The sequence below is a fragment of the Aulonocara stuartgranti genome, assembly GCF_965226115.1.
Source record: "Aulonocara stuartgranti genome assembly, chromosome: 18".
Lineage (NCBI taxonomy): Eukaryota > Metazoa > Chordata > Actinopteri > Cichliformes > Cichlidae > Aulonocara > Aulonocara stuartgranti.
This window is the reverse complement of record NC_138954.1, coordinates 7581701-7598910: the sequence shown is the minus strand read 5'-3', so window position 1 is coordinate 7598910 and position 17210 is coordinate 7581701. Positions and strand designations below refer to the sequence as shown.

Below are 17210 nucleotides of genomic sequence, written 5' to 3'. Positions count from 1 at the left end.
GTCTGTAGTGTGGTTATATTAAATATAAGAGAAAGAGAGAACTTTAAGAAATTAATATAGCCACTACAGTGTCCATCAAAACGATGAAAAAATATTGTCGTAAACAGTTTATTTTGCGACACCAAGAAACACACAATAGCGTAAAATGAAACAATAGACGTTTTTATATCGTTAGCCGATATATATCATTATATCGAACAGCCCTACATTTCACTGTCTGTACTTTTTCCACTTTCACTTGAGTAAAGAAGTGTGGCACTTCAACTTCTAATACAGTATTTTTGTAACACAAGTATTTGTACTTCTACCTGTGACAAATTTGTGTACTTTTGCCAAAAGATAGTGATACATTGCCTTTTTTATTGTTCATAGAAAATACAATATGACTAGATGTTTCTAAAATGAGATACCAAAAGTCTAATTGGGAAACTTTTTTCACTGTTTTATATTCTGCTACACTGTGTTCAAAAGGAACAACCTTTAGTTTGAAGGTGAACTTTCTTTGATTCTAGGTTGCTTTGTGCTTTTTAAGATTTTCATTTTTGTACAAGCCGGATAATTGACAATCTTGAGCTTCGGTGTGCCAAACCGCATTACATGTCTTGAGCAATAATAAGACAGGCAAAGCAAAACTTACACATCATGTAGAGAGGGGTCTCACAGACCAATAGGAAAATAGGAAATTTTGTAGGCAACATTTGTGGTTACTTTTCTACAATGCCAGGATTTGTGTCCAGTATTTTTGATAAACTGACCTTCATCCAGCTGTAGCTTTAGCTTAATCACAATTTGTCCAGAAAAAAGAATAAAAGCCAGAAATTTTAACCCATCCCTGAAATCTTTAATGTCCCGTGCCTGGTGTGTTGGCAGCAACATGCTAAACCCTCTTGGTAACTCCTAAAGCAGGGGTGTCGAACTCCAGGCCTTGAGGGCCGGTGTCCTGCAGGTTTTAGATCTCACCCTGGGTCAACACACCTGAATCAAATGGTTAGTTCATATGAGGCATCTGGAGAACTTCAAGACATGTTGAGGAGGTAATTTAGCCATTTGAATCAGCTGTGTTGGATCAAGGACACATCTAAAACCTGCAGGACACCGGCCCTCGAGGCCTGGAGTTCGACACCTGTGCCCTAAAGTGTCCCGTAGGTAGTCAAAAGTCTCCCAAACAAAGTTAAAAAGTAAGGAGAAACACTGTGTTAACCGAGGATTTTCCATCATCTGAGGTATCCGGTCCTTGTCACATAGTGACGCCAAAATATTTTAAAGTAACATCTGCATATGACAAAATTGCTGCAGTGAAAACCCTTTTAAATAGAAATAAAGCTTTATGTAATGAATAGAAAATATATCTTTGATGTTAGAAAGAAAAAGCAGCTCAGCTTTTAATTAAAACATTTATTTGATCCAATTCTTTGGAATGTAATAGTCAATGAGGAGAGTCTGAGACAACAGAGACAGATGAGTCTGAGTGTTGACCAGAAAGTCAAAGTACAAACAATACTATTAGTCACGTAAGGCCTCACTGCTTTCCAATGTTTTTTTTTTTAACTTCCTCATTTCCTTTCTTTTTCTAGATTTGAGACAGCAAAATTACAGAAAACGGTACTGAAAATAAAACTTTTTTTTTGTCATACAAAGAAAAAAAATAAAACATTGGCACGTACATCAGTGACAGTACAAAAACACAAGGTGATATTATACCAAGTAAATAAAATTGTTACTTTTCAAAGAGACGCATATAAGCTTTTTCAAGAATGAAAAACATCTCTGTAAATTGTACATTTCAGAATTATAACGTAGTCTTCTGAAACCGTGTTAAAAAGAAGCAACAATAACACTGTCCTCTCTTCCCTCCTTCCTCTCTTTTTGCAAATCAACATCATAAACACATAGATTATTTATTTCTTTTTTAAATATATCAGTGCAACATTTGTTTTCACGCTGAGTGCTGCAGCATCCTTGTAAGTTTAAAGGGGGAGGATATCCTATCTGGTTATTTTTCCTGTTATGAATGTACAGGTAAAACTTTAGCAAGAAGATGAAGAGTTATGTGGAAGAATAAAGCATGAATGCTTCAACAGTCAGCACACTTTATTTGATTGTGGATGCTTACTGAATGGCTACAGAGAAAAGACAGTTAAAGATGGAGAACTGATACTTAGGTGAGCACTTCTCAGTTTGAGCTGGGTGATGTCTCATAATGCTACATTAAAAATAGGTAGAGTTACCACTCATGGTGCAGTAGAAACAGGAAATAAACAAGGCAAAATGTCAGTCAACCACACTACTGGGTTTCAATAAGTTTTGTGCATGTATATTTTGCCCCAACTTAAGGAGCATTAAGTCAGAATGTTCCCATTTAAAACAAACATCTGTTTGAGGTTGTCAGATAGTTAGAGAGTAGTAAAAAGTTTTCACCAACATTTTCTTTTTACGGTGTTTTAAAGAAGAGACCCATATAACAAGAAGTTCAGCTAAAAAGCTAAAGCACAACAAAGCAGTCTTTGTAGAACACTTGCTGTTCTTAGTTTTTAACCAGTTTTCGAAGATAAATACCCTGACTTTATATTTCACAAACACCAAAGTTGGTAAGTGTAAAGGTTTACTATGGTTTACAGTAAATAAGGCATTAAAATGCTCAAGCAAATTAAAGACCAAGTACAAACCACATGAAATAGAAATACAAAACCAAATCTCACAAAATAAACTCATTTTAAGATTTTTTTTTAAAGTGAAAACAATTTTAAATTTCCAGCTGTTCTTAATTATTCATTCCTATCTGAAAATGAAACCAGTCTGCTCAATAATAGATGCTGTTAGACCCTAAAGAGACTGAAAGAGATGCTTGAAGTCCATCACAAGGCTCCCAGACCACTGGGCACCCTTCTGCTTAAAGCTCTAGCAGTCTCATTGTGTGCCAGTGGCGTTCAAAAATAATCTTAACAATCCATCCTCAACTTGTTGTCAGCATCTTTATGGTACTGAGGTTACCCTGTACAAAAAAATCCATCATCTCTTCTTTCAAGGCATATCTGATGCTTTTCTCCTTACTCTCATTTCCATGTCTGTAAAAACATAAGTGAAAACCAGGGAACAGTTAAATTCAAAAACCACAAAAACAACAGGTCTGTATCTCTTTGTTTTTCTATACATTATCAAAATCCAAATGATAAACAGTGACATTTCTTTCAGCATAGAAAGGATGCTGCAGCACTGGTGTCTTTCTCTATAAAGAGGGCGCTCAAATATATTAAAACCTATGTACAATATGTTGGATGTGTCGTGAAAATGAGGCATTCGGGGCTCCTACACATTTTCCATCTGGAAAATTCCATAGATTTCACAAGTTTTCCTAAATGTCGCCTAGATTTTAAAAGTGTGTCAGTGCCACTGTCATTGAGGCATGAGGATCTACAGAGCTACACCAACACATGTGATATTTGACAACACACTACAACATTAAAAAGTTTGTAGGTTTATTATCACAATGTGGAAACGTTATTTTTTTCCATTTTTTTTCACATCCGTGTAGGAACCCCAGATGGGACATTAGCTGATGGGAAAACAACCAGCAGAAAAAAAAGGCAACAGAAAAACTGGAGGAAAAAAAAAGGCACTGTCGGAACTAGACGCAGGTCAACAGGCAGGGACGGGTCCCCGCTTTTCACACACACACACACACACACACACACACACACACACACACACACACACACACACACACACACACAGATGCATGCTGATCATGTACACAAACATGACTGTAATGATACACACCTCTACAGTCAGACTACTACCCATACACACCTTATATACAGATGTGTATGAATGTGACACACACACACACACATAAACACTTTCATGCACACATGGGGACGGGGACATACGGCCAACAAGAGCCAGATATCACAATAGCATATTTCAAATAGTTTGCCTGTTCTGTGTAACAATGACATCTGAAACAACAAAAGAGGAAAAAACAAAACAAAAACCAAGCAAACAAACAAACGAAAAAAAAAAAAAAAAAACATTTTATCTTTCCAAATAATACTTCCATCTGAATTGGTCTCAACACCAGCATGTGATTACATGAAATCAACAAAGCACGCCGAAAAACAAATAGAATCCTTAGTTTTCTTCTTTTTTCTCTTTTTTTTTTGCTGTACAGATTCTTTATACACAGTGCCCCCTATTGGTGAGTCCCTTCCACTGCTGCTCCTGAGAAATAAAATTACATCGGCTCACTTTTCAGCCCACCCTGCCGTCCCATTGGTGGCTTCAGCCCTGTGTTCCACTTTCTTGATTGGCTGCATCGAACGTGTCCATGCGGAGCAACTGCAGCTCCGTCCCCGTTTCTAACTCACGCCTCTGAGTAGTTAGTCTGTCCATTTATCTTGTCCTTCTTTAGTTTCACACCATCTACCAGCTCAAAGTTATAGTTTTCAAGGGCAGATAAGTTCCTGTCTGTCATGCTGCCCTGTGAGCAGGCACAGTACAGGACAACACCGCAGATGGCGCCCAGGAAGACACCCAGAGCTGACATGGCAATGATTGTGATGAGGATCGGGTCCAGGGTCTTCAGCATGTTTCCTGGGCTGCCAAGTGGACTGTTTTCTTGTGAGTAGGTGTCCATGGCTGCAAAAGATTAAAAAAAGATTCCATTTAAAATATTCACAATAGACACAGATTCTGACCTTGAAGCCAGTGTCAAATGTAACGTCAAAAAAGTCACTTCAGTGGATGGAAAGTTTTAAAATGTGTCTCTCAAATGATCCTAAATCTAGTCCCTGATTGTCCTAAACTCTGATTTTTAATGAAAGACATTTTTTTATTTAATTTTTTTGGTTGGAAAGCCCTAAAAGAGGTTGACTCTTGTTTACTAAGTGTAAATGTTCATAATTTTATTGAGTTTTGATCTCCTTTCTTAGATTTATGTAGGGAAAGCTGATGTAACTTCAGTGGCTACTAAACTTATAGTATTCTTACTATGTTATAACCAGGGAGGAAGCTGCAAATATATATTCATGTGTACGTCTTGTTCTTTGGTAAAGCGTATCTTGACGATAAACTACATCTGAAACAGAATCAATGCATGTGCGGGTCCTTTACTAGAGGCTTAAGGAGCTTGAGGGTCCTTATAGTATTTTTGATGTTTCTAGGACTGCACTCTTTTGGACAGAGATCTCGGAGGTCTTTCCTGGAATGTGTTGAACATTCCAGGAAAGAATCAGATTCAACACATTCCTGGAATGTGTTGAATCTTCTGGACCCATTCACCCAATTCGACTGGTGTCTGACCCAAGTCTTCACCATCCCTATATTTGCCAAGAGGGATGGTGAAAATTCCCCCCTGTGACCTATATGTCACTGCCTTGCTAATTATTTCTTTATTCCTGGTCAACATAAAAATGAAATCTTAGCTTTTAGCTATGCACTAAGGTTGCGGTTTGCTGCATCCTGCTGTTATGAACAATATCTCTTTAGAAATTATATACACAATTTGTTGGGTTGATAGAGAGGAGCAGCCACACTCCCAATTAGAAACACTAGCTCCTGATCTGACTAAATGTATCAGAGTTGCCTTCTTCTCCATACGGAGATTTGCAGATGTGGGCGAAAGAGCAGAAGCAGAAAGCAGAAATCATCAAACTCGGCTGTTTTCTACTTCTGATATGTCAGAATCTACTGGAGCGTAATATTTATTTGCTATTTTGTCAATTGACAGCATTTTGTGTTATTGAAATTTTAGATTATAATAGCGATACATGGAAAGGCCACAGATATCTGAAGAGGAAAATGTGAGACTGAGAATATTGCGCATATTAATTTCATTAGAATTATGTTAAAATATTCTTGTAAAATCTGGGACTGTTTAGTTTCTGAGGTTGCTTACTTGAAGACCACAATTATTATATAAATATCACATTTACAGCAGTACAGTAATGAATAAGCATTTGGTATATGGGAGCACAACGACAACAATAACAACAGATGTAGTTCTTTGACACAAGTAAAACCAAACAAAATAACATGCTAACACAAGTCTGATTCTTATTCTGGCATTGACTGAATGTTTTTCTTTACCAATTCTACTTTGCAGAGACAGAGACAATGATTTAAAGTGCAGAAATGTCCAATAAAAACTGCATGTACTTATTTACCGGGCACCAAGATATTATGTTCAATACTTACGCAGAATGAAGATCTCTGTTGGTGGAGATGTAGGAGGTTTGGGATCTGGAGGATAAAAAAAAGATTCTCTGTTTGCATACAATGCAGAAGCAGGCCTACCAGATGCTGGCATTTCATATCTTTCTTTCTACACATTTTGGATGATGTCCCAGACAAAAATAAGAATATTAGACAAAAAATAACCAAAGTTGAGCTAATATTTAAAGCGCTGATTCGTTCCATTTCTTGCATTTATTGGAACAAGATATGTGTTAGGGTAGGTAATTTTTCCACCAACAGCGGTTCTTCTTTCACTGTAGTTGTTGAAAAAGGAGAAAAGGACTTTTCCTGCTAAATAAAGAGCAGAGTTTTTTTCATCTTGGTGCTTTTAAACAGGCCACGAGGGATGGATCTGACTAAAAAAACCAAGGGATACTGCACATTCACACGGTAGTGACATTCCACTTTTTTTGGCTTAACTAAAATATTTACTCTTAAATTCTGATCACATATTTAACTGGGCCGATCCCACACCTCAACCATAGCTACACTGGCCTCGCACAGAAAAAGCGAAGCACAAAACAGCAATGATGACGATGTTACGTAACATTGAAATACACACCTTTGCAGTCCTCAGCTCTGACTCCATCCATGATCTGGATGTTGTCCACAGCTATGTAGCCTAAGCTGCGTCGGTCTGCGATGCCTTCCACCACCACCTGCAAAAAACCACACAAAGTCTTTCACATGCATTTTCTCATACAGGACAACAAAAAGAGAAGGTTAATCATCCAGAAACTTTGCTGTACATAAGTAATTTTTTTTTATTTTTGTTGGCTAAATTGTTAAGGTGCAAACTGTAATCCCAACATCCAGAGTTTATTCTTTTGTTCCAAATCATACCTTTCTTTCTCTGCCCTTAACATACTTTCTGTTTGCACATAATGAAGGCAAAAATAACCCCGAAAATCCATCCTAATGGTGAGCCTATAAGGAAAGAATGTTCTGACTCAGGACTGACTTGTCTTATAGTTATCAGTAGTAGTGAATTTACAATCTCTCCCTGCTGTCATTTTAAGAGTCATTACATCCAGATTTATATTACCTGATAGGGGATGCTTGAGTGTGGCAGTATAACTCGTCCCTCCCTCCACCGACTGCCCTGATGGCCACTGAGCGTCCACAGGATCTGCCCCTCCTCTGTCTCCTTCCTGTGTTTGATGTGAAGCGCTCCTGCGTGTTCACCAACCATGTGATACCAGAACGCCATGCACAGGTCAGAGTCTGGAGAGGTGATGGGCAGGCTGGCCAACCTCGCCACCTTCTCTTCTTTGTCCTCATCTTCACCAGTTTTACTCGGTGTGTCCGAGTCAGTCAGCTGCACGTAAATGAAGTTCCCAGGTTGGCCTGCAGGGGGCAGCAGAAGACAAGGTAAGAGGTGATTGTGACATTAGAGGACTCCTGAAAGCTTTTCCAATGCGTTACTGCTGATATTATTCTTTTAAATACATCCCTGAATGTAAATATGCTGATATCTATACATCTTTAATGAATACACGCCTTAATATGACTGAGCGCAAACATCAGTGTGACAATAAAGGACTCATAAATCTCCCAAGCCTTCATTACAGTACATTCATTTGACTGCATTCAGCTGATTACCTTCCTTGTGGTTTGTCTAAACATTTAACTGTCTTTTCATAAAGTGAGTACTTGATAATGTCTGCGATACTGCTTAGCATCAAGCTTTCGAAACCCCCACACACATCAGATTCAAGGACCTCACAAGGTTTTCTCGTGAAAACAAAGGGCTCTCGCTTCAGGAGAAAAATCTGACTTGACATCACAAAATACTCATTTTTTATTAGTGATCTGGTTAAGTCAAGAAATCAAGGTGAAATCATTCATTTTAGAGCTGCTGCTAGTGCTGCTCCCGTCTCCACAGAAACATCCATCACATCCATCAAGCTTGAATGGAGAGAAGGACAGAGAGCCGAGGCATGTTGATGAATTTCAGTGCTATATGTCTTTTAAAAGTCAAGGATGTCAAGGCTGTTCGTTCCTTCTTCAAATTGTATTACAGCACATAACATTAAAATACGCCCATACAAACATATGTTTTGTTAGAAAAAGGCACAAGATGCAACTGCATCTTTTGTTCTTAAAAAACACAGCAAAACAAAAATAAGTTGATTTAAATTCACGCCATCTCTTCTTATCTTTTTCAAACATGGCTACTATTTTTGGGTTTCTTCCACTGTCTCATAACAGCAACCTTTCAACTTGAAGATAATTTTTTTTGAAGAGGAAGAAGCTGCAGGCAAACATTCTGGTGAGTAGGGCCGGGTAGTAAGCAACGATTTTGTTGGTGCAGCCAGAATACTCTCCCTGTGTGAATGCACACGATGACATGCACAACAATTTGGACCATTTTTGACAACTCTTCTCCATCAAACCCATCAGGAAGCTACAGCAGAACAGCATGCTTCTGATTCTGCTTATGATTAGATCCCCTGCTTTCAGCTGTGAACACTCTGGACTGTTCCATTGTAAAACCCGGTGAGAGATGCTGCTCTCATCAGGAAAAGATCCTTATTGGGAAGGTTGGGTCAGTTCAGATCCAGAAAATGTTTGCCGGCTGTGCTCCATGATGAGTACAGTTTTGATATTTATGGATGGGTTACTGCCTCAAGTGGAGAAGTTCAAGCATCTCAGCGTTTTGGAGGTGGGAGGTTGAGTTATTTTCCCGCCCACACCTGCGGCCAGAAGGTGCTGGTAGTGACCAAAAGAATAAGCTCTTGGATGCAAGCAGTGAAAGTGAGATTCCTTCTGAGGGTGTGTGGTCACAACCTTGGGATAACGGTCATTTGGTCAGTTGTTTGCGCTTCGCAAGGTGACCAAAAGAAAGAAGTTTGGGCATCTCTGCCTAGACTTCTGCCAGATACACTTTACAGGATGGACAGATGGACCTCTTACAGTAATTATTACCCAAATATGTCCTTTCGGACCTTACAGGGACTTAACATTGTGGCATGAGTGAGTGGCTTGAGCCTTTTCATGTGTATAACAGCTCATAGAGCATCAGGCCTACTTAGCTTTGTGATATATTTCCATATTCACAAAGTTTTTGTCCTTCAAAGTAAGAACAAGGTTGGGTGTCCAGTGGGAATTTCTTTTTACATCATAGGCATGTTTTTCCTCATTTCTTTAAACAGAAAAAAGGCAGAGTTGTGAATTTACAGCAGCACGGGGACTGTATAGTGTTATTTAAAGCTTTGTTGAAAATATTCCCATTTCTAGCACAAGAGGTTTCAACAGACTTTTCAGCAGATGCATAGTAACATCGAGAGCTACGGAGCACTCTCCCAAAGCATCTGTCGAGTGCCACTAGTTCAAAGAAAGAGAGAAAAAAAAAAGTCAGCACTCATCACCTACCCATGTGGTCAAGGGGTGGTCCTCTGTGGACAGCGGGAGCCCCGTTGGCCTGGATGATCCACTCAGCTCCCGTACCGGTCTCTCTGGTCCAGCCGCAGAACGACGAGAAGTCAAAGTTACAGGCGAACCACAAGTAAGCTGTAGCAAAGAGACACAAAAACACTCCTAAGAATCTCATACCTACAAAATATAACTGAAAATTTTCCCTGTAATCAATAATCAGCTATTAGTAAGCACAGTTGTTGTGAGTTCAGTCCTAGTTTTGGAAGGTTCTCTATTCAATTGAATTGAATTCAATTTTATTTATATAGCGCCAAATTACAACAGCAGTCCTTCAATCTAAGGCAATATATATTGTAAGGTAGACCCTACAATAATACATACAGAGAAAAAACCCAACAATCATATGACCCCCTATGAGCAAGCACTTTGGCGACAGTGGGAAGGAAAAACTCCCTTTTAACAGGAAGAAACCTCCAGCAGAACCAGGCTCAGGGAGGGGCGCCTCTAAGACGCGTGTCTTAACTATATTTATTCCTATCTTTGCTGGTACATCAAGCACTTTAAAGACAACCTTAAGGAAACAGTAGCCCTTCATTTGAATCCCAAATGCTGAAGTAAACAGCTCCTATCTGCTCCTGTAAACCCTTCCTGAGAACTGAATCAAGTCCCTGAAAAGCTGCTATGCTATGTGACAAACTGCTTAGGTTTTTAAGTGAAGAGGCGTACAGCTACGATCTGGTGCTGTGTTCACTGACCAATCAGTGTCATTCAGGAGGAGGTAAGGGGAGATGGCCTGAAAAAAAGGACAGCAAGTCTCGTAGCATTCCTATCAGGAAGCTGTTCCTGCTGTCATGTGCTCTCCGAGTATAAATTGTGCAGCCTACAAAAGGCTTGTGCAGATGGGGTGAGACAAACAGAGAGACCGTTGTGACTGTATGTACAATGTGCAGCGCTGGAGGGCATTTTCCTCCACATCCTCAGCAAGATGTCAGCCCTGATAGAAAACAGTATCAAGCACGTCCATATGTTTGGGATCAGCACTTTAGGAGAGAGAAACCGAAGAGTGGAGGGACCACGGAGCAGGGCGCGGTGCCACCAACATCAACGGATGTGGCCCCCTTAAAAACCCAAACAGAAAAAACCCTCCCTTTTTCCTCTGCCTCTGCCAGCAGTTGACGGGCGGTATCGGTTCACCGCAGCATCCAAATAAATGCAAAAATCTCTCAACAGTGGACATGTTTCTGAGAGGCTAATAGGATGCAGAGATGACCGTGGAGCTACACAGTAATACCCACCTTACCCACCCACCCACCATCCAGCAACCCCAAGCTGTCTTCACGCGATGCTTCAGCTCAGCTAATTGAGACCCAAGAGGCCTTTATTCTTCCTCCGCTGCTCTCACTTCACCTCCCTCTGTTCCTCTCTTTTACCTGCACTCTCCCTTTCTCTTTTTGCCTCTTTATCCTCCTCACCCAGCCTCCCCCCCCCCGCTTTATTTCTTTCCCCCCCGTCAGAGCTGCCATTTTTTTTAACCTTTCTGCCTATTCATTCCTCTTCTTCTCAGCCTGTTTGCTCAAAATGAGTTGCATTCAGTGTACTCACAAGGGAGGGTGAACTGTGATGTGGTGCTAAAATGTTCACCCAGAAAAGAAAGCCATAAATGACCAAAACAGAGCGCTGCAGTTGGCTTTAAATGCATGTGCGGAATCACAACATCAATGTTTCTCGTTCCATTAACACCTGCAGTTTTTTCACACTATCTCACGAGTCTAATGCCACTCTCTTTTCTGCTGTTGTTTCCACATCTGTAAAGTGCAGTTTTATAGATGAATGATCATGAGTTTCAACCTCAGACACTCTTAGAAAGTTTTAAGTTGTTTCTTTATAACAAAACGCTATTTAAACATTTCCAGTGGGGTTTAAGAGAAATCTGCAGGGAAAGGAACATGAAAAAATGACATTTATGCACAAATATCTTGACTTTTTTTTCCTATTTTCTTTCCTTCTTTCCTTTCCTTTATCCTTCCCCTTGCTGTTGAAACCTGTAGAAACCTTTTCATCGATGTAAGAAGATTTAACCCAGAGAAATATATAGCGATGGCACCTCAAGAATCAGACTATAGAAATTTACTAGCAAATCCAGTACCAGTAAAAGTAGTGGATGCCCCACCCATATGTCCAGCATAACTTAAAATGTTCAATTCTTGAGTTTTAACTATTTCTTTTATGATTTTTCAATATATTTATTCATTTTTTGTGCATAGCACTTCATGAAAACTTTGATTAAACAGATTTTTTGTGTTACATTTAAAAACTGAGCATAGAGACAAGCTACAAATACAAGCTCAGCTGGTATCAGCTGATAGCCTTCCAATTGCATCTAGCTGGCAGATGTGGCGCAGCATTTAAGCTTGCCTACAGGTGTTGTGCATCTTCAAGCCTCCGCGATCTGTGCTGTGCAAATTACTACACAGGGAAATAATCGTCTTTTGACTACAGCTGGTCTGGCGTCAAAGATGAAAAACACTGACGAAAAAAAAAGTCTTTGCTCTCTCTTTCACTCTCTTCCTCTCTCTCTCTCTGTAAATATATAACCTAATAGCACGTGTGTCTGTTCTGTCTCTCTCTGTAGTCCGCTAGTGCCAGGGTTCAGCAGTGTCAGGTTCATTTGTGAAGTGGGGCCATGAAAAAGCTATTAACTCTAATGGAGGTCAGCTTCACTGTTCTTCGCGACCGTGGTCAGTACCGTTGGTGACACTGAATAATGGGTCCATTGGCTGAATTAATGCACCGATCTGGCAAAACCCGAGCAGCGCTTTCACATCTACAGCTGCCTGTAAAATGGTTTAACTTTGCTTTAAATGAAACACATTGTACGGGGAAACATGGGAGCAGATTGGGGCGGAAATGCTCACCTGGCATGAACTCCATAATGGGGTTGGTGGACGTGGTGCCTCCTGCGAAAGACAGATGGGGCAGTCAGTTTGGGGTCAAAGGTCAGAGAGGGATTTCTCACCCACACAGATGCCAGCACAAACACAACATACCTGCTTTTATGAAAAACTAGTACCAGGCATTCAAGCCAAACATTTTAACTTTAAGGTTTTAGATTTTTTCTTTAGCTTTTTAAATCCTAGAAAAGAGGCCTAATGCTTAACGTGGCTGTAAATAAAAGAGAGGATAAAGGAGAATCGGAAACAAGGATAGTCAGACAGCACTAAAGAAAAGCTAATAAATAAATAAAGCTGAACAGAAAAAGACCAATTCAGTCAAAACTGTAGCAGCTAGTGAGAAGATAAGGGAGAATTTCTCATGATCCAATTCCAACTGGGCTTCATTAAAGCAGAAATTAAATCAATAACATTTAAAGGAAGAAAGAAGAAAGGCTTTTATTCCCGCGTTCAATCCTTTTAGCTTTTATTGCTTTGCATTTTAATTTGGCGAGCTCACCGAGACGGAGAGCGAACTAAAAGGAACCGAGTTTCCGTGGTTTACCTTCGTCGTATTCGGGGGTCTCGGTTTCAGTGATGCAGTCCAGCCGTCCATCTTCACACTCTATAACTGCTGTAGTGCCGGGGTTGGTGATCGGTGCTGTGGTGGTCGCACCAAATGTGGTCATGGGAGGCGTAGATGCGAGTGGGGTGGTGGGAAGTGCTGTAGTTGTTATTTCTGTGGATGAAGATGAAGAGACAGGAAGTGTGAGTGACTAGAATGGATTAAAAAAAGGAGATGAAAGAGTGTCAAGAACTGACCCCACCTCTCACCCTATCAGTGCCCTTCATGCACGTTTAAATGCAGTTTGAGTGTCAAAGGGATATAGCCTGTTTGGCTCAGTAATCGCTAGGGTGATCTCATATGAGGCCCTGTGGCACAACTATACTAGTTTCATTTTTTTAAGTACTAAGACACCTCCAAAGTTGTGTCGTCACAGGCGACTGAGGCCCAGGAGGTGGGGGGCTCATCTACCAATCATAAGTGCTTCTCCAGTGTCCACATGTGTGGACATTGAAGAAGCCCTTGGGCATCCAACAAATGTGAGGATGCTAGTTATTAAAAAGCACTAAAAAAAGAAGAAGTGTATGACTGTGTGTGTGAATGAGTGAATGTAGCTTAAGTAGAAAAGTGCTACATAAGCACCAATCCAAAGCTGAAACCAAAGCCAAAATAATTCACTGATTTCTCAAAGCTAATTAAAAGCTAGCAATTTTTCTTTGACAGCGAACTCATCATCTACTGGGCAGAGAAAAAAAGTCTTAAAACACTCAGTGAATAATGATCGGCCTTTAGTGATTCGTTAACTGCTAAAGACATACTGAGACCAAAAATATTTTGCCGCTGTCTTACAGTTCTTTCCTTGGGTTTCTGCTTGATAATTACACAAAGCGCTGATGGAAAGAAGCAAAACTAAAACAGTTTGGTTCCAGTCTGAGTCCCTCTCATTTACTGGAGCCAAACTCGAAGGATGCAGGACCGATCATCGGTGACAGACTTATGAGTCCCCCTGGAGTTGTGGGTTCCTGAGCATTTGCTTAGTTTGCTCTGTTTGTAATCCTGCCTTAGATGCAGTTTACAATTCACGTATATTCTAGTGTACAAATCAAAGAGCGTTATAGTCTGAAAATCTAACTTAATAGCTGTAATATGAAAGCTGCTTGAACTTGTTTTAAAATGGAGGAAAACTACTGGGGCTGAATTAGTGTCTGAGAAACACTGCTGACAAAGATGCCAAAGAAAAACAAAACTTAACTTTTATTTGGTAACTAACAAGTAAGAGGACCCAATCACCTCCTACTGCGGAGACAGGCGTTCTCAGTGGGATGCCACTGTGTCTCGGTCTTGTCAGATACCCACTGGGGGAAAACTGTTAAAAACCTGTTGCTTTTTCATCTGCTATCAGTCTAATTAAGTTGATTTTCACAGTTTTGCGATCGTGGTGGAAACGCAAACAGGAATGGGCACAAAGGACTTTTTGATTTTCTGATTTATTTCACGGTGCTTCTTAAAAAATGAAGATTAAAAATAACATGGAGCTGGGCAGATCGCGTCTACTCTGCAGACAGATTTACAAAGAAGAAAAGTAGCTACATGCATTAAAAGCTTTTGACAATATAGTCGGTCTAATTAACTTTAATGTCATTTTTTGCAGTGAGCTCGAAAAAGAAAATGACTGAAAAGAAAGTTTCAGAGGATTTTTGGTCTAGAAAGGAGAATACTTAGGAGAAACTAACACATTTTGTCTCTTTTATATGAGAATTCAGAGTCATTATAGCGGACCTATTACGCTTTTCCATATATACTGTTACAAATGGTGTTCCTCCTATTAAACATGACAAAACATAAAAGTAATCCCTGTGAGTCTAATGCTCAGGCCTCAGACTGCTTTCAATGCCGAGTTGCAGACAGTATTTTTTCTTTTATGTTTGCTCTGTCTGTTGCCGGGCGTGTGGCAGGCAGGGAGTGGACCCAGAATGCAGGACTCAGCATACAGATGTAAAACTCCAAATCATAAAATTATTGCTGGTAATCAAGAAACAAAAACCTGAAAGACCTGAAAGAGTTTCCGAAAACATTAGAGCACTTATGCAAATATGTGATGTCTTGATAAATCGAGCAGATATTAGAAGTTTACACAGCACCATTCTCGCATGAAAATATCTTAAAAGTTTATTTTGTGACCCAGAACTCTGTGTTCCTCCGCCACTGCCTCGTTTGAGTTTTGGACAAAATGGATTCTGGGATATTGCATTTCGTCATTTCGAGCTGATTGGAGACCAAAACAGCCAATCAGATTTTTTTGCATCCAAGTCTGTGATTGGCTGGTTTTGTGGCACAAATATAATGGTGTACAGAAAGAGTTGAGCGCGCACGGGCAGAAATGTTGAGAGCGCGAGCAACACATTGCGAGCAAGCGCAAATGCAAAAACTGAGCGAGAGGGGCTGCTATTGTGTGTGTGTGTGTGTGTGTGTGTGGATAATAGCAAACACTGAAATACATTTTTTGCATGCAGCAATGAATTTTGTTCACTCAAATTTAGCTTTTCTTCGCTCAAAATAAATTTCTCCTCAAAATGCAACACTTGCACCTGCAATTTTTTTTTTACGTGCGCTCAGAATAGTGGCACAAAAATAACGCCATAGGAATTGGGCAGAGTGAACACACCTGGGAACACAGCTGAATGGAATCCCACTGACCAGGGCAGTTTCAAAATAAAACAGGAAGTAACACACTGAGAGTCAGACTAAGACATGTGGACAAAAGATGAAGGAACTTGAGAGCACAGGAGACAGGACTGGGGAGACTGAAGGCAAACAAACACATAGACACTGAAGACCGACTGGAAGCAAAAAAGGGAACAAACAAACAAGAAACAAGAATTATTAATATAAATAGCAAAACTATGAATCATAAGTCCAAAATGCAGGGGCATAGACCCAATAACATACCAGGATGCTCTTAATATGGTCATTAACATGATCTTTAGTTTACCACGGGCCAGTCAGAAGAAAGTTGTCTTAAAGGGAGAGCGAAGAAAGCTAACACAGAGGATGAACTGAAGGGCTGCACCAACACCCAGCATAAGTTTAAATAAAGATGATTTTGACTTGTGAATCATGCAGAGCTACTCTAGTCGACTCTCCAGATGAAAATATGGAGTTAGAAATAAGCATAATAGGTTCCCCTTTAATGAAAAGTGATTTAAGGTTGGATACAGCGCTCTCATTAACTACAAAACTCAAGTGTCTTGATTTCTCGGAAGGTTGAGAGCTGGCACTTTTCCCCTCATCAAGTACCAGAGTAATAATGACAGAAACTCTTGTATCTTGTTAAATTCTACTCTGCAGTCAATGTGTGGTGATGTGTTTTTATGTAAATTAAACAAATTGAACTTGCATTAAGCGTATGCAGACTATGTGAAAACCACAGATGGTCTGCATATAATTAAACTTTGTAAGGAAACGTGTCTGTGACATTTCGAGTGGGATGGAGGTTTGCTCTTACAGCAGCGTGGATGTACGCGTCGAGCTGATTTAACTCGGAGCTCGAGGCAAAACATCTGATTAAGCTGCTGAAAGTGATCCGCAGGAATATCGTTGAGCTTGTTAGTTTCTCTTCGCTTGTGTTTGTCTGGGCTCGAGTTGGCATCTTGATGTTCTCGTGAAAAGAGAGGGAGACTCATTAATGAAGCGCGGCTCTCGGTCTAATTAACAAAAACCTGTTTTCAGTTATAAATGAACTGCTAGTTGATGCTTGGTATATCCGACACCGTACATTTCTAAAGCTTTCGACAATAGCTTTAGCACATTTTATTTATTTAATAGCACAAATTTTGCTTGTTTAGCCCTTTAAGGACCACTTGAGGTCATTATGCACATTTATGAAGCACCAAACTGCCTCAGCGAGCTTCTCTGTTCCTACAAGAAAGCTGTGATTTGGATAATTGGATATGACTGTGAATGTCTATGTACCACGTTTTTATATGTATCCACATGGTTTGCATGTATTTTATTAAGTATGTGTGCACGTGCTGCAAGCAGTGGGATTAAAGTGTCTGTGTCATGTCTCCTGCTGCAGTGTGTATTGCAGTGACCCCCCTTTAACT

At 40.0% G+C, this 17210-nt stretch overlaps 1 protein-coding gene across 3 annotated transcripts in view; it reads right to left on the bottom strand.

The window, feature by feature from the left end:
• Nucleotides 1-1377: 1377 nt before the first annotated feature.
• LOC309693571 (neuropilin-1a-like) overlaps nt 1378-17210 on the bottom strand; it is a 95924-nt gene continuing 80091 nt past the window's right edge. For all 3 annotated transcript variants that reach the window (XM_082512921.1, XM_082512920.1, XM_082512922.1), the window contains 7 exons: nt 13105-13278; nt 12525-12566; nt 9607-9744; nt 7277-7578; nt 6794-6890; nt 6193-6237; nt 1378-4635 (listed from right to left, as the gene is read on the bottom strand). In XM_082512921.1, coding sequence (XP_082369047.1) covers nt 4361-4635; nt 6193-6237; nt 6794-6890; nt 7277-7578; nt 9607-9744; nt 12525-12566; nt 13105-13278 — 1073 coding nt within the window. In that variant the 3' untranslated portion in view covers nt 1378-4360. The remainder of the gene's footprint in view (nt 4636-6192; nt 6238-6793; nt 6891-7276; nt 7579-9606; nt 9745-12524; nt 12567-13104; nt 13279-17210) is intronic.